The following is a 17,493-nucleotide window of genomic DNA, read 5'->3' as shown; positions in this document are numbered from 1 at the left end:
CTATTCTGACAAGTCAGCAAGACATGAGCTCTAGAGTTGGGTGAGTTATAAGGTTTGTAAGAAAAAAATAAAAGTGAAAACACCTCCCGTGCCCTAATTAACTTGTCTCAATCTTACTGGGTTAGAAACAGTTTTCATTACAGCCAAGGGACCAGCCCCGACTTGCCCACTTTCCTTCTCATTTGTGCCTAAACTCCCCTTCTGGCTTTCTCACCATAGTTGCATCCTACTACCAGCACACCTTTGGGAGTGTCAGGAACACATTCATCACATTTTTGTGCCACAAAGGGACTCTTTCCAAGCTTTTCACTAAGACCCGGTTGTCAGTTACCGAGGGTTTCAACTTTTAAAAATTGTATAATTTACGTACCGTAAAGTTCACCCGTTTGAAATGTACAATTCAGTGGTTTTTAGTATACTTAAATAAGTGTCAACCATCACCATAATGTAATTCTAGAACATTTTCATCATTGCCCCAAAAGAAACCTTGTACTGTTACTCAGCTTCATTTGGCTCTTTACTCATGCATTTCCCTCTCCCCCTGGGGTGATAGTTAAAATCTGGGGGCTGGTCACCGTCCAAGAGAGAAAGGTGCAGCCTGGGGCTCCACTGGGCTAGGTTATCACTTGGCAGCTATACCTGGGTAAACACCTGGAGGCTTGAGCTGGCTATGCAAAGATGTCTTTTTCAGTATCTATGCTTTTGAAAAGGAGACAAAAGCTCTTGGCTGGGGTAAAAGGATGTCCAAGGGAAAGAACCACCCCCACCCCAACCACCTCCCCACACACCCTTCCTGGACCCTTATTCCCAAGGTTACATGGTTAGCATTGTCTCGTTTGTCTTCCCAGAGAGATCCTCCTCAGAGATTTCTCAAGCGTTCATTTGCGCCCCAGGAGAAAAGGAACCATTGAGTAGTTCTCAGGTGGAATCAGCCAGGGAGTAGGGGCATAGTCGGAAGGCCGAGGTCCGTACGACAGCGAGCCTCTGCTCTTCCTTGAAGTCCATCTGGCTGGCTTGATGGGAGTCCCGGCCACGACCCGCACGCCTGGCTGGGGTGAGGGAGGGTCTAGCGACTGCCACCCGTGCGTCCCTATGCTTGGAGGGTGGCTTCAGCACACGTGCACTAGCCCAAGTGGCGTCAGCCTGAGGCCCTAGACAGGAACTGTTTCCAGAGCTGCAGCTCTAAGTATGCGTGGATGCCTAGTGTGTGTGAACGTATACGAGCCGTGAGAGGACGTTCGTGCATGGTGTGTGAGAACACGCGCGTGCTGGGTGAGCAGTTTGTACACGTGTATGCACGCTGTGTTCATACACTGTGAAGATGTGTGTGCAGTGTGAGAAATTACAACTTACGTGTATAACGGTGTGCGTGCACTGTGGGGAGGGTGTTTACACTGGTGTGTGCACGCTGTGAGCGCATGCTGCGTGTAAGCACTGCACGAGGAACTGTGTGCAGGCCGTGTGTGCATGCGTGCTGTGGGAGGACCAGCGTACCCATCGAATGTGTGGGCGCGCTGTGAGAACTAGTGCGCACGTTGCATGTGCACGCCGGGTACAAGTGCTGTGTGAGGACCAGAGTGCGTATTGCAAAAGCGCTAGGTGTGCGCCTGCCGCGTGAGGACCCCCAGTGTGCACCTCGCGTGTGCACGAGGTGCGCGTGCGCAGCGTGAGAACCGGTGCGCACATCGCACGTGCACGCTGCCGGGGGACGCGTGCGGGCGCGTGCGGGTCCGGTGCGGCGCGGCGCGGCGCGGCGACCCGGGCAGTGCGCCTGTGCGGCCGGCGCATCCTGATCCGATGGAGCGTGGTGGCGGCTGCGGGGCGGCAGCCGGGACGGAGGGGACTACGCGGGCCCTCCCGCTCCCCGGGAAGATGGCCGAACCGGGCGCGGTGCGGACTTCGCCGCCCAACCACCGGCCTTCAGGTAGGGCTCCCGGGCTGCGGCGGGCGCGGGGGGCGGGGGTGGCCTCAGGCCCCCCGGGGGGGCGGGGGGGGCCCCGCGAGGCCACGCTTCTGGAGCGCGCGAGCGTGGGGGTGGGGCGGGGCGCGACGCCGAGCTGGGCTAACGTCTTTTCCTCCGCCCGGGGGTCGGCTGGGCGCGGGGTCTCAAGGCCGCGCCCCTCGCGGGGCCGGAGGCACGGTCTCCTCTCAGGTGGCCTGAGTGAGTGGGTGCGCTTGGGGGTGGCTTAAGGTGGGTGGCCAGCGTGTTTGGCGTGGGGGGCCGGGGCCACGCTGGATGCCCCAGGGGCCCGGGGGCCCGGCCTCTCCTCCGGGAGCATCCGGCTTAGGGGGCACGGGGTCGAACCGAGCGGACGCTGGGGGTCGCCGGGGCCTGCGCGCCCGCCCACTCTGCGGCTTGGGCACCACGCGCGAGCGGCAGCTGCACCTCACCGCGAGGGTGGCCCAGCTTGGTGCTTCGCAGCGTCCCCGGGGGGCAGAACCGGCGCGTCCCCCACTGGCGGGGGCGCCCGGGTTCCCCTGCCGCACGCTTGCGCTCCCGGAGGCCGCGGCTGCGCTGCCCAGGGGTCCGGCCGGGCCGCGGCCCCTCGCGTGGTAGCGCGATGGATGAGCCCCCCAGCCCTCGAGGCTGCAGCTGCCGGGACCTAAGGGGGGACGGTCCCCGAACTGGCTGCCCAGAAACGAGCGAAGCAGGGGGAGATTTTGAGGACGTTTGGCAGAATCTTAGATAAGCTGGTCTCGCATCTTCCAACGCTCTGTAAAGTGGTTGCAGGTAGTGCGGGGGTGTAAGCAACGTGGAAACCGATTTCATGTTTTCCTGGCAATTTTTTTTTTTAAGTTCATGTGAGCTATTTTTAAAACGTTTTTTTTTTACTGCAGTATAACACGCATATCACAAAAGCGCACAGATCTTAAGTATACGATTTGAAGAATTAGCACATAGTGAGGATCTGCGTGTTTTATATAAGGTGCACCAAGGAAGGGAAGGAAATCAAGGGAAATGTTCTTTAATCACTTAAAACATGCTTTTTAAGAGCAGGGGGTGGTATTGTCTATTGGGCCTTCGTTCGCATCATTCAAAGGAGGAGGAGGTGACTTCAGTCCTTCCCAGTTCGCGTTTTACGTCATGCATTGTTTTTAAAAGCAGAATTTAACATATCACAGGATCGTGATATAAATACTATAAATATGCTCTTCTGCTTTCATCCTTTTTGCTTGAGAAACTCGACTGCGCTTGCTAGGGAAGAATCCAAAACCTGTCCATCAGAACCAGCATTGGGGGAGGGGGACCAGGTAGAATAAAACATTGGATATGGGAGGTTGTTGAAGTTAACATTTTTATTTGGTCAGGAGTTTAGTAAGTTATTTAGATGTTTTAGAGGCAGGGAGGCGCTATCTGGTTGAGCCTGTGATTTAGCTGTGGTATTTCAATATATTTGAAGGAACTTAATAACTCTGCATTCTTATTAAATTCTAGTTGGAAACTTTATTGTAGATAAATAGCTTAAAGTTATTTTCTTTCATTTGAAATTAGAAATACAGAAAAGCATGTTGTGTGAAGATTTAAAACATTTAATAAAGTTCTACGTGCATTAGGGTTGGTGAGGAAAAATTGGAACATTCAATTTAGGTGCCAGGTAGTACCATGGTTTGTTCTTTTGTGGGTTTTGTGAGGCCAGGTACTTAGAAAAATAATGTAATATTCAGAAAAGTCTTGATTATTGAGATTTTATTATAATCCACCCTGATATTGATTATTCTTGGTCTCGCAAGGCTTTATCATTGGGGACCCATTCCTAATGAGAGTCAACATGCATTTCTTGGGGGTCAACCATTGTTCCTGAGCTTGTGCTGAGTGCTGTGAAGGCCAGAAAAGACGGAGAGGCCTGAGATGTGTAGGGTCGCCAACAATTTCATGGTGACACAGGTGGAGATGTGAGGTGGCAGATGGCTTTCCTGGGAGCTGTTGTAGAAGGTTGCAGGGGAGCGCCTCTGGTTTTCTCTAGCAACAGGTTCTTCTGATACTGAAATCCTGTGCATTTTTTCCCGTTACCCACCAGTGTTGTTTTCTTTCTTTCCTTTAATTACTCCTGGAATGGAAATTACCAAATGTACTGTCATTTTTAGTGCTTGTATTAACATGCCACAGTATAAGGAATGAGGAGCAAGCGCCTGTTGCTTGGATTTGCTGAGCTACCTTTAGATGGCAGGTGGAATCACCCAATCTCACCTGTCAGACTGCCTCGGTGTCACACGGGTCCTGTCATCCCGGCAGCCTGAAATGCCCCCTTCTCCCCTTTTCCCTTTGGGCATTCGCTTCCTCTAGGTTCCTCTCTGCCTGAATTAAGGAGCTTCCTCTGACCTGTGCCTGCGGCACCTGCAGGGAAGCACTCTTCTTTTTCTCCCTGTGTTACATTAATCTTCCAGTCGCTCTTGCAGACGTTCATCGGGTGCCCACTGTGAGCAGGACCCTGTGCTGGTAGCTACTGCTGTCGCTTGAGCTCAGTAGATTGAGGTCCAGACTGCCTGAGTGTGAGTGCCACCTCTCCTCTTCCTGCTGTCTCACCTCGGAAACTATTTGACGTCTCTTAGCTTCAGTTTTCTCACCTTTAAAATGGGCTTGAGGACAACATGGGGGGATAGAAGCACTGCTTTGAGGATGAAGGAATTACTATCTGTAAAGCAGTGCCTGACACACAGGAAGTGCTCAAGCTGGTTAGCATCATCCCTTCTATTAGATCGTTGGCTTGAGGGCAAGGCCTGTGTCCAGGTCACACACGCCTCCCGCAGTGCCGCCTGGTGGAGAGGGTGGCTGGATGGTCATCCTACTCCTCCTCAGAGTTTTTGCACACAGTAGGTCTGTAGCTGATGTTTGACAATTGCATCATGCTGGGAGCAGCTACACTGGAGTGAGAGGTCACTAAATACTCGTGAGTTGGATTAAAGAAGTATGTCGGTGGAGGAGTTTGAGATAGTGGAACTACAAAGTATGTTTCCTGAGGCCTGTTGTTGAGCTTTCCAGTGCATTCTGCCCTTAAATATTGTTCACTGAGTTGAATTCATTTGCCCATCATTCCCTAGTAAGGAGGGAATTGCTTTGAGGTGAGATGAGGTTCCCTGCTGTCCTTCGACCTGCCTGTCTTCCATCCCCTACGCTAGATCAGGAGAATGTAGGGGTACACACTAGCAGTTCAGGAAAGCCTCCCCCAGGAGCCAAAGTAGGATGGGGCTGAGTAGGAAAGACTGAGAGTAGGTCCCCAAGAAATCAAGTTCTTCATCCTTTCTCAAAGTTGCATTTAAAACCATTCTTGAACACTTTAGTCCTAAAACTGCTTGGACCTAAAAAGATCCAAGTTGAGTTTGTGCGTGTGTCCTAACATCCTGAGTCCCTCTGACAGTGGAAGGGACCTCCAGGTCAGGAAAGAAAGACACAAAGTTGTATTTGGTCTGGGTCTTCTGTCTTTGTTGAGTTCTGGCACTGTAGGACTTGAACTTGGCAGGACCTTCGGGGCAAACTCCTGAAAGTCGGTGTGACCATCAGCTGTTTCTTTTCTGATGTCCTGACCCTGGTGACACAACTGGTCAAAGTCTATCAATTCTATTTCTAACCCTTCTCCACAATTAAAGGATGTTTTCTTCTCATCCAGATATCCCATCTTCTGCAGTGGTTCGTTTTTTAAAAGAACATCTTGCCTTGTGTAGTAATTATACTGATTGATTTATAAAACAGGGTGTGAAGGGTTGATTTGGGCAGGCAAGAGGGGGATTTCTGGTGGATGCTGGTAAATAGCCTAGTGGGCTTTGTTGGGAGGATTCAACAAAATATAACTCGTAATGGGCTCAGCACAGTGAGGGCTCACAGGGCAGCTGGTATGATGATGCTTATGATGATATTGCCTGGTTTCGGGGTGCCGTCCATGTGCTGAGTTGACTCTGGGAGCAATTGGAGGGCTTGAAAACTTTCCATGGCCCTTCCCACCAGCCTATTTTGAATTAATTAAACCAGAAGAAGGAAAAGGCGATGGCTGAGGGTGGCTGGCCTTGGGGTGCTGTGATTCAGAATTGCTTACCACCCACTTCACATCTAAGGTCCACCTTGGAATGTGGAGTCCGCTGGCTCAGTACCTGAGGGTCTGGGGCCGGCCGGGCTTCAGGATGCCCTCACCTACCTCTGACATCTGTCTGCATGTCGGCCTTGATCTGCTCTGCTCCTAGGAAGCATTTGCTTTCCTCTTGCCTAGAAAGTTTTCCTCTTTTAAAGAACCTTGTGATTAGTGGAGTTCAGATTGTGATTTAAGTGAAAGGAAAACAGGTATGAGTGGGCCACACACGTACAGAGGGTTTGTGGGAACGGCAGTCACACCACGTGCCTGTGATCCCTCGGATGGCAGGACTGTCCCCTGGGTACATAGCCCTTGGCTGGCGCTGGGTTCATTCACTACCTGAAGAGAACCGCTTTTCCACTCCATGCCTGGCATCTTGTAGCCCCAAGACAACCCTGTGGAATGCTTCTTGCTCCTTTGTCATCTCAGCCTCTTAAGTTTACCCTCCCCTTGCCTGTTTGTATAATGATAGCTTTATTGAGACAGCATTCACATAGCAGACATTTCACCCATTTAAAATGCACAATTCAGCGGTTGTCAGTATGTTTACACAGTTGTACAGTCATCACCACGGTCAATCTTAGGCCATTTTCATCACCCTGCAGAGAAGGCCCCCGCCCAGCAGCCGGCGTTCCCCATCCCCCCTCGCCGCCCGCTCCCCGGGCCCAGGCAGCCACCCCTCTCCGCTGTCTCTGGAAACCTCTAGGCTTCTGCCGTGGCGGACTTGGTGCGCACGTATGGTGTGGTTGCCCGCAAGTCCGCAGGTGGGCCTCCAGTAGCATGGGTTTAGAAGCCGTCACTCTGCACGCTCCGGCCTTCGGGTCCAGTGCTCGCTCTCGCTGCACAGCCTCGTCTCTTCGCCTCCTCAGCATCCGCAGCTCGTGGCCCGCAGGGCCCTCAGAACCTGCCTGGAACCTTCCAGGCAGTCTGTAGCTACATCCTGCACACGCCTTCCTTTCAGCTCCTCCTGGTTGAGCTTTCTGTGCCAAGCACCATTGGGAGCCCTTGTCGTGCGTTATTTGCTTGATTGCTCACAACCACCCTCTGTACTGTTTTTATTCTCATTTTAGCGATGCTGCCATTATCTAGTCCTGTGTGTCACAACACCGCGAACTCAGCTGTTTCTCACCGTCCAAGGGGTTGGTTGGGCTCAGTTGAGTGGTTCTTGCGCTCAGTGTGCTGTCAGCTGGGAGCCCAGCTGGGCCTCTCCGGTCTGGGCGTTTCCGCAGGGAGCGTGTCCCGCACCGCCTCACAGTGTGGCGGCTGTGCTTCAGGAGCCAGGAAGCGGAAGCTGCCGCTTCCCTGGAGGCCTGGGCTTAGAAGTCCTGGAATGTCCCTTCTGCTGCATTTGGTGGTCACAGCAAGTCACAAAGCCAGCCCAGATTCAAGGAGAGGGAAGGTAGATTGCACTTCTTGAGGTGAGGCGTGGTAAGCGCCTGCTGGGAGGGGAGGAGTCTCCCTTTTTGGAGATTCTCTACTATAACAAGTAAGGACATTGAAATTAAGAGAGGTTAAGTAAGTTGCTCAAGGTCACACAGTAAGTGGCAAGCCAGGACTCACACCTAAGTGTGTCTGACCCCCAGATTAAGTATTTTTAACTTCTGTGCCTTCCCAGCTAGATTACAACAAACTCCTTTTGCACATGGGTCGTGCCTCCCATGTTTTCTGTACTCCTTTCAAGATCTGTGTCACTACTGTTGATCCACATTTTATAAGGGTTTTGTGTGCCTTTTCCTTAGTACACAGTTATTTTTCTCCCCAAAGGTAACAAGTTCCCTCATTTCTTCGAAGTACAGCAACAATTTTATCAACAGAAATGCTTAGAGGAAGAGAGGCTCCATTTAACAGAATTGCTGGTTAACCCCCCGTCCTCTCTTTGCTAGCTTTTATGTTGGGTTCTGGAAGATCTCAGTAAGCTGTCCTCTACTAGGGCACTGCGTTGGCTGTGACTGAGGATTGCAGCTCTTGGATCATCACTCTGGAAGGCCCGTGGGAGATGCTCTTTAACTCTAGACCAGTGCGTCTTTGGTGAAACTCTGGTGAAGGACCAGTTTGAGTTTTTTCCTTTAATTTCCAATGTTGACCAATATCTTGTTACAATATTGTTTAAAAGACTTACTGGGAAAATAAAATATACAAGACATGGAAAATACAGGTCCCAATTTTTAAATATTAGATTAGATATTAGATTCCAAGTGATGAATGGATGTCAGATTAGTGTCAAATTGCTGTGTTTCTAAGTCCGTGCTGTCAATTTATGTCCTTACTGTGGATGATAACGAACAATAAGGAGAGTGGCACCTGTCCACAGGCCACACCCTGAACAGGTCTGCCCAGGGCCAGCATCTCCCAAAGGGTGTGGTACACAAGAGGGTTTTAGGTTACACATGGGCAAACTTATCTTTTCAATTTTGGATTAATAATCCTGTGGATTCTTTCATTGTATTGTAAAAATACAACTAGTACATCAAGCTAATTTCATGAATATTTTTAGAATAAATAAAAAATGAAAAAAACTCAATTTAAAGAAAACTACTAAATAATAGTGTAGATTGGTGCTGGCTAATACAAACACAATGCTAGCTGCCTATATAATCCTAAGTTTTCTAATAGCTGCACTAAAAAAGTAAAAAGGAATATATGAATTAATATAATAATACAAATTTTAACCCAGTATATCTAAAATACTGTCATTTCAACATGTAATTAATATGAAGAATGTTAATAGAGATCTCTCTCTATTCTTTGCACCAAGTCTTCCAAAACGAGTGTGGCGTTAGCATTTCCAGCACATCTCTATTTGGACTAGTCACATTTCAAGTACTCAGCAGCCAGCTGTGGCTCATGGCTAGCATATTGGACATCGATCATCTCAAGCATTTCCATAATGGCAGAAAGTTCTGTTGGTCTAGAATGAGCCGTGTGGTCACATAGGGCACCGTGATACTGAGTGCAGTCACCGTGCTGCCGAGTGTGGTATGAAGAACAAGAGTTTACGCTGTGGTGTTCAGTCCATCCTTGAGCTCTTGTGTGGGTGTGCTTGGTGGAAGTGGAAAGATTCTTTGATCAAAAGGTCTCCCCTGCAATACAGCAGCCAGGCTGGACCTTCAGGCCCGGGGGGACAAGCCACTTGTGCTCTCCCCGGCGTGGGCAAGTGCTGAGGCCCTCGCGCACGTGGTTTTCTCGGAGACCTGACAGGCTGTGGAAAGGGGGTGGGCTTGACTCGGCGGTAAATGTTGGGCTGTTATTGAGGGAAAGTGGGGTATAATGCTGATGGAACAGTGAGTGGGGGAGAGAGCAGTGTTCGCCAGCTCAGGCTCCCTCAGGTTCCGTGTCAGGTGCAGTGGGGAAGCCCCTCTGCGGTGTGGGTTCTGCCAGGCTGGGTTAGGATGGCTTTGTGGGGGCACGTCTGGTCATTTCCCCTCAAGGCTAGTGTCGTGCCTTCCTAGCGCCCTTCTCTGGTTGTGCTCAACAGGTTCCAGTTGGCTGACAAGACAGACCCCCTAACTCTGGGGACCACGTTATTGGATAGTTCCAGTAAATTCACCGGCTGGTCCTACCTCCCTGTCTTAGGTTCAGTTCTGGGAGAGAGCTGGCACTGGCTTTAGGGGAACTTGCTGGGCAGGGCCAGTTAACCAGCAGGACGGGTCCCTGCCCAGACCGAGCTGTCCTCCCCCTCCTGAGCAGTTAGTCTGTTTTCACCTTTGACACCGAGTCTTTAAGAGTTGACTGTTGGTTTAGCAAGTCAACCAGTGTGCAACCCCAGTTGCTGTGGTAGACTTATTGGATTAACTTCCTTTTTAGCTCCATTTTTCTATCCCTACTCTTGGTTTTCTCTTTTTCGCCCATTTTTTGTATTTATTTCTGCTGTATTTTATATAAGCAGAAGGAGGGAGAGAGGAGGGCATAAGATGAATACCTGAAATAAATAAATACAGAGCAGGAGAGTTTTTCCTTGAAGCTTGAGTTTTTCATCAGGCACTGAAAGGCCTTTTTAAGCAGTGCTCTGTGTCTTTGTTTCAAAACAACACCCTAATATGTGCCCTTAACTTCAAATAACCATCTGAATTGTAAACTGGGCAAAACAGGATTCTTCTGCTGTTCTCATTTTTAAAAACACCCCCCCCAAACACACACACATGCACACACAGGATTCCTGTCTGTTCTCTTCCTGTTGCACATAGGTTGCATTTTCGGCTTTCCACTTACTAGAGAGGCAGCCGTCCTTGTGCATGGAGCTAGTGTCCCCTCTTAGCAGATTTTACTCTTCTCTGTTCTATTAACTGTGTGTGTTCAGTTTTCTTGAGCACCAGTCAGGGGTGACAGTTGGTGGTGAAATATTATGACAGCCTTCAGTGGAAGCTTTCCTTGCACTTGGGTAGTTTTTCCCCCAGTGTAGTTATGTGTTGTGAACAAAATTTAACAGGGATCATTTTCATTAGCTAGGTAACCAATATTATTTAAGCAGATTTAGTTTCATATTTAAAAAAATTACTGATTCTAATTGCAGTTTTCTTCCTGCAAAACGTGCTCCTGCTTTCCTTTTTCCCGCTCCTCACTCACCTAAATTTCCACTTCACTGGATTTTTTCTTCAGTCACGAATTATTTCTAAAGAATAATTGCTTCTTATTAATGGTCCATTAATTTCTACATATCCCTAATCTTCTGGACCGAGATTAACTCTTTTTATAGCAGAACAGTCAGGAGAGCAGAGTGGACTGTCTCACTCTACTCTGTTCAGCTTTCATTTCTCTAACTTGTCTTTTACTTTCTTTCCGTTTTGACTGAGAGACCCACAAGGACCCAGTGCCTTTCTACTAAGGAGTGTGGAATGTCCTTTGTGGTGCATAATTTTATCTTTGTTAGTTAAAAATTAAAAGGATTCTTGCCACTTTTGTAAAGATGTGTAAAGATGATGTGTAAAGGTGTGTAAAGATGATTTCAGAGTGAGTGCCTTTTATGATCAGGCCAGTTCAAGCGGGAGGTACGATACACAGAGCCGTCCAATAGAAAACTGTTCTGTTCTACTTCTCTTCCAAATGGTAGCCACCTGCCGTGTGTGGCTACTGAGTGCTAGAGTTTTCATTGTATCTGATTTTAAATGATTTAAATTTAAATAGCCACATGGTAGTGGTTCCTGAATTGGGCTGTGCAGTTAACTAGATGTTAACTGACCTTGCCAGATGGGATCAGAAATGAAGAGTGCATTTTGGGTCTCATACCAGTTGCTTCAAACCTATCTGTTCTTGGTTTCTCCCCTATAAGCTCTGGTATTTGGTACTTCTCATTCACCCCCTCTCAGGTGTGCGCAGGCCACCAGGAACAGAACCGGCCCTTGGCTCCTGTGGTTCATATCAGGCCTCTAGGGCCATGGTAGAACCTACTAGCCAAGACTGACTTCTGGCTCCTGGTGGCCCTGGGGTACCCTCTCTGTCTCTGCCTCAGGTTTGGTCACATAACTTGGTTGGAGGAGAAACCAGGTTGACTTAGAAGGCATTACCAGATCATTAGATGAAACCATGAGCTGTGCAGGATTTGGGTGCGCCATGTGGAGAACTTCTTCACCAAGAGGTTGGCAGGGATTGAGAGTGCAGGCCGAGGCCGGGGAACCCCGCGGTGGGAGGGCGTTGAGCATCACCGCTGAATGAATCACGTTCCCTCTTTGCTAGGACGTGCTCACGAAAGTACATGAGCCTCTGCTCTGTTGTCCACCCTGCTCCTCACAACTCTGGCCTCACATGTGGCCCGTGGAGGAACTCAGCTGCTTGTGAGTGAGATAGTACACTAGGTAATCTGATCAGTGCTTTCCAGCTCTGAGATACTGTGATCCTCCAGTGCCGACCCAGGAGGCAGAGGGAAGGGTAGTCCGCTTAACTAACAGACTTACCAGCCTTCCACTCCCCTCCCCCTCCACCATTTCAACCAAGACAGGGAGGCTTCTGCCTCCGTCTCTCATGACCCCATCCACATTGCCAGTGCCTGGGTCAGACTCTCATCTCAGGCCTGACCATTATCATGAGAGCCTTAGGGATCTCTGTCCAGGTCTCCCGCCCTGTCTGGATCCATCATGTCACTCTCTTGCTTAACCTCCTCTGATGTCTGCCTCGCACAAGCACAGTCTAAACTGCTGCTGGGGTTTCCCAGGTTGGATGTGTTGGGATGGGGCTCCCGCTTGCCCCTCCAGCCCCCTCTCTCTGGCCACTGATTGCCCCCAGCCGGGAGTGTCGATCGAATTCTACATCCGCTAGCGCCTCGCTGCCCATGTGCGTGTTCTTCCCTGTGTCCAGAACTCCCTTCCTCGCGGAGTCTGCCACGTTCACCCTTCAGTACTCGGCTCACACCTCACCTCTTCCCTGAAGCCTTTCCCGACCACACACACTTTCGGTGGGCTTTTGTTTCTCTTCCATTTCCATCACGGTGTTGATAACACTAATTCAGGTAGATCAAGTCATGTGCAAATAAACTTGGGGTTGGCGTTTGGAAACTGAAGTGCACAGATCTTAAGCATACAGTCTGATGAATGTTTACATATATACCCATGTAACCAACACCCAGATCAAGAAACTAAACATTTCCAGCACCCAGAAGGCTCCCTTGTGCCTCCTCCTAGACAGCACCCCCCAAAGGTGACCATTGTTCTCACCTTTTTTCACTATAGATTAGTTTTGCTTGTTTTGAGCTTCACTAAAATAGTTTTATAGTATGCACATTTTTACTGCAGCAAAATACACATGACATAAACTTTACCATTTTAGCCATTTTTAATGTACAGTTCAGTGGCATTAAGTACATTCATGTTGTACAACCATCACCACCATCCATCTCCAGAACTCATCAAGTATATGCTTTTTGTGTGTCTGTTTTTTTTTCCTCAAACTTATGTCTTTAAGATTCACCCATGTTTCAGTTATCAGTGGGTCATTTCTTTTTATTTCTGAGTAATCCTGCATTGTGACTATACATACTACAATTTGTTTTATCCATTCCCTTGCTGATGGACAATTGGGTTATTTCCAGTTTTGTATTCTTTTAACTAAAACTGCTATGAACGTACTTGTACACATCTCTTGGTGCCCATACACAGGCATTTTTGTTGCATACATACCTAGGAGTTGAATGACTGGGTCAGAAGGTAGGCATATGTTCAGCTTTAGCAGATAGAGCCAAATTGGAAGTAGTTCCCTATTGCCGTTATAACAAATTACCACAAATTTAATGGCTTATAGCAACATGAATTTATTATCTTAAAATTTCGAAAGCCAGGAGTGCTAAAATCAAGGTGTTGGCAACGCCCTACTGGAGGCTCTAGGGGAGAATCCATTTCCTTGCCCCCTCCAGCTGCTAGAGGCTGCCTGCATCCCTTGGCTCGTGACCCCTTCCTCCATCGGCAGGGCCAGCAGCATAGCATCGTAGTTTTTCTCTCCAACTTCTGCTTCCATTGTCACATCTCTTCCCGCTTACTCTAACTTTCCTATCTTCCTTGTGATTACATGCAGCCCACCTGGAAAGTCCTGGCTAATCTCTCCATCTCAAGAGTCTTAACTGAATTACAGCTGCAAAGACCTTTTTGTCGTAAAAGGTTTTCACAGGTTCCAGGGATTAGAACATGGACATCACTGGAGGTCCGTTGTTCTGCCCACCATTTTCTGTGCTGAGAGTTCCAGTTCTTCCTTAGTCTTAGTCTTTGTCAGTCCTCGGTCTTTTTAATTGTAGCCACTCTGGAGGGGGATGAGGGACACATCCATGGCTGCCTCCCCCAGGCAGTGTGTCCTCCTCTGCTCTGATATAGATGTATTGTAACTTACCAGTATTATATTATAAATATTTGTTTATATGCCTCTGTCCTCGCCAAACCATACACTTCTTCATGAGACAAGTCATATAGTAGCTGGTTCGATAAATGCTCACTGAATGGTAAGTAATAACTGAGGGCAGTTTTCAGCAGAGAAGCAAGCAGAACTCAAGGTTTAAATGAAAGCCTGTGCTTACAGTCCCATCTCTGGCTCAAGGTAGGTTTTTCTCCCAAATAAAAATAGGACCAGAGCAAAGAACCTGGTTTCTGGTTTTATAGCTTCTGCACACTGTTCTTTCCCAAGGTAGTTAATCTATAAGTGAGTAATGCCCTAGAAGGAGATTTGGGCCTCGACTCCTGAGGGCGTTGGTTGGAAATGACTTCACTGTGTATGTAAATGAGAGAGGGAGATGCAGTTCCGGAAGGCAGGCTTCTGGGGCGTCTGATCTTGGACCTTTTGCGGAGACTCAGGTTTTCCTTTTCCCTGGACTCTGCTCATGTAGCAGCACACTGCAACTTCTCGCTCGTGGAAGGAAGGACCTTCCAAGGTAAGTAGAGCTTTCTTGTTCTCAGGGAATGTCGTGTGTGTGCACTGAGAGCCGCCTTGGAAACTTGAGGCCGGGATTTCTGAGGAAGGTGAAGGCAGAGTAGAAATGAATTAGCCATGTCCCTGGACGCAGCGGGGTGGGCGCACATGGCTTGGCACCAGGGAGACAGATCTGGAAGGTAGGGTTAGTGTTAGACAAAAGGCAGGCAGGACTGTGGCTTCCTTTGGAAACATCCTGATGTGAGTGACCACTTTCTGAGCTGTAGCTTGTTCCCCACTCTGCTTGGCTGGGTGCACACCTGGTTTCAGAAGGGCTATCGGGTTTCGAGCCCTCAGTCTTATCTTTCCAGGCCGCGGAGGTGTTGGCAGCGTTCCCATGGCTTGGCGTTACTTTGACCCTCTGGGGTGTGGCGTGTGCATGAGGAACTTTGCCCTTGATGTGGCAGAGGATTTTTTTGGCCCTTATGGGGAAACCTCTCTGTCATTGAGTAAGACCTGACTGGTCAGCACTTGGATTATAAAGGAGTCGGTCTTTTGAGAAAAATACTATCTCAGGGTAGGAGTTACCATGACAGGCCTCTGCCAGGGTGATTGGGCCTTGTTAAAGACATGCTGACACAGTCACAGCTTTGGTGTGACTGATCTGGAAACAGGGCAGCCATGCCAGTGGGGGGCACGCCTGGACCCTGAGTGGGGTGACTGCTCCCCATGCCAGGAGGCTTGGGACGGCTGAATCAGGCCGTGGCCCTGTGTTTATGGAGTCCCAGTGACTTCCTGGATGTCCTCATCTCTCTGCCTGCTGCGTTCCAGTTGTGGAGAAAGTCAGGTGGCTGCATGCCTGCCGAGAACCGTCCCTCTGAGACTCGGACCCTGCTCCTTCTCTGCTCCTCGTTACCTTGGACCCAGGAGGCTGAGAGCTTGGCCCTTGGGAATCCTCCTCTGCAGACCCCAGGCTTGGGGGCCCCGAGACTGGGGCGAGCTGCCGCTCAGTCAGGTATGCGGTAACTCTTCCCAGGGCCTTCTCTTGGTCTCTGTTCATACAGACCTCTCGCCTCGAAATGCCTCTCCTCCTGCTGCGCCTCCGAGGACAGGCCACACACCTGCTCAGCACCCTTTCCACAAAGCATCCCAGTTTCCGTAAGGAGACACAGGGTCTTCTGTGGGACCCACTTCCTTAAGCCCGCCTAACAGGACTTGGCATCTGGCTTTTACTCCGGGACATTAGGGTTTCCCTTCTCTAACCTTTTGCACAAATTGTCCGTAGTATAGCCTCTTCACCTCTTTCTTCAGTTGAGAATTTACTGATGAGATATCACCTCACACCTGTCAGGATGGCTTTCATCCAAAAAACAGAAAACAAATGCTGGTGAGGACATGGAGAAGTTGGAATGGTTGTGCACTCTTGGCGGGAATGCATAATGGCGCAGCCACTATGGAAAACGGTATGGAGGTTCCTCAAAACATTAAAATAGAGCTACCTTATGATCCAGCAATTCTACTTCTGGGTATCTATCCAAGAGAATTGAAATAAAAAATCTCAAAGAGCTATTAATGCTATTCACAATCGCTAAAATGTGGAAAGAACCTAAATGTCCGTGGACAAATGATTGGCTAAAGAAAATGCAGTATATACATACAACGGAATAGTATCCAGCCTTAAAGAAGGACATTGTGCAATATGCGACAACATGGATGACCCCTGAGGGTATCATGCTGAGCGAAATAAGCCAAATACTGCGTGATTCCACTGACATGAGGGTATCCCAATAGTCAAATTCGTAACATCAGAGGGTAGAATGGTGGTTGCCAGGGCTGAGGGGAAATGGGGAGTTACTAGTCAATGGACATAAAGTTTCAGTTAAACAGGATGAATACGTTCTAGAATTCTGCTGTACCACATTGTGCTGACAGTTGACAGTACTGTATTGTACACGGAAAAGTTTATTAAGAGTGTAAATATCATGTTACTTGTTCTTACCACAATAGAATAAAATTTTAAAAATAAAAAAAATTTTAAAGAATTTACTGCTTAAGACCTTAATCTAATGAGATACTGGCATGTCCACTAACTAGCTGTGGGGCCATGGGTTAGTTTATTGGTCTCTTCTAGCCTCAGGTTCTTGACTTACGATGAAATGGGGCTAATAACAGAGACTCCTCACAAGGTTGACAGGAGGATTATATGAGGTAGGCATGGGAAGCGCTTAGCACGGCGTCTCGCACGTAACTGTGCTCCATGAGATCGGGGTGTCGTCGTCGTCATCTGTGCACTGAGTACAAGGCCGAGACCAGATGTCTGGGCGGAAAAACTTTTTTTCTACGTAATATGCATTTGTATCAGTATACTAATATTGTTGTACACTGGGTGCTTTCAAGGACATAGTGACCTATTGAGATATGCTTTCTCTAACGTATAATCCAAGTCTAACATCGAAAAGTACCGTAAATGGAAGTGTAAGACTGGACCATGAGGCCAGAGGTAAGCAAACAGTGACTTCTGGCTGGAGGACTGGAGACAGTCTGTGCTTGTGTGAGCCGCCACAGTCACTGGCACTTGGGTGCCCTGTGCTCAGCAGGACAGCACTGCCAGGTTCTCAGCAAGTAGTTACCGCAGGCCCATCTTCGCCACGCTTTCCAGCTTCTGCACAGGAATGGCGCTGCCTTTTCTCCCACTTAGGGCTTAATTTATATACTGAAATTCTTCAAGTATACAGTTGTGCCCTACTCAGCGGCCTGCAGCTGGTGGCCTTCCTTTCCCTCTTCCTGTGAGGTGTGTCAGACTCTCCTCCTAGGTCCTGGTTCTCATTGTTCTAGCTGAGCTTTTTCTTCCCACTTTGGGCAGTTAGCATTTTTCCACAGAAGACACCAGAGAATAGAGGGACACTCTTATTTTTTGCCCTCTACCCCTCTTTGGCACTCACTGCTAAATGAAATAAAATTCAAAATTTAGCTCCTAGCCACATTTTAAGTTGCACTAGCCACATTTTAAGTGCTCACTGGCTCCATGTGGCTAGTGGCTGCAGTGTTGCACAGCACAGACACAGAACATTCCCGTCATTGCAGAAAATTCCGTGGGGCAGTGTTGGTCTCG

At 48.8% G+C, this 17,493-nt stretch overlaps 1 protein-coding gene across 6 annotated transcripts in view; it reads left to right on the top strand.

Annotated features, from left to right (window-relative positions):
- The first annotated feature begins 1,706 nt into the window (after nucleotides 1-1,706).
- Nucleotides 1,707-17,493, top strand: part of MAP7D2 (MAP7 domain containing 2) — a 91,653-nt gene continuing 75,866 nt past the window's right edge. Inside the window, exons 1-2 of one of the 6 annotated variants that reach the window (XM_074358942.1) lie at nucleotides 14,309-14,403; nucleotides 15,213-15,396. In XM_074358942.1, coding sequence (XP_074215043.1) covers nucleotides 15,237-15,396 — 160 coding nt within the window. In that variant the 5' untranslated portion in view covers nucleotides 14,309-14,403; nucleotides 15,213-15,236. Of the gene's footprint in view, nucleotides 1,925-14,270; nucleotides 14,404-15,212; nucleotides 15,397-17,493 lie in introns of those variants that run through there. The other 5 variants (XM_074358939.1, XM_074358940.1, XM_074358944.1 and 2 more) reach the window with 5 other exon arrangements.

This window comes from Camelus bactrianus, chromosome X (assembly GCF_048773025.1).
Source record: "Camelus bactrianus isolate YW-2024 breed Bactrian camel chromosome X, ASM4877302v1, whole genome shotgun sequence".
NCBI classification, from domain to species: domain Eukaryota; kingdom Metazoa; phylum Chordata; class Mammalia; order Artiodactyla; family Camelidae; genus Camelus; species Camelus bactrianus.
Note: the sequence above shows the minus strand (reverse complement) of the source record. Positions and strands in the feature narration are given on the sequence as shown.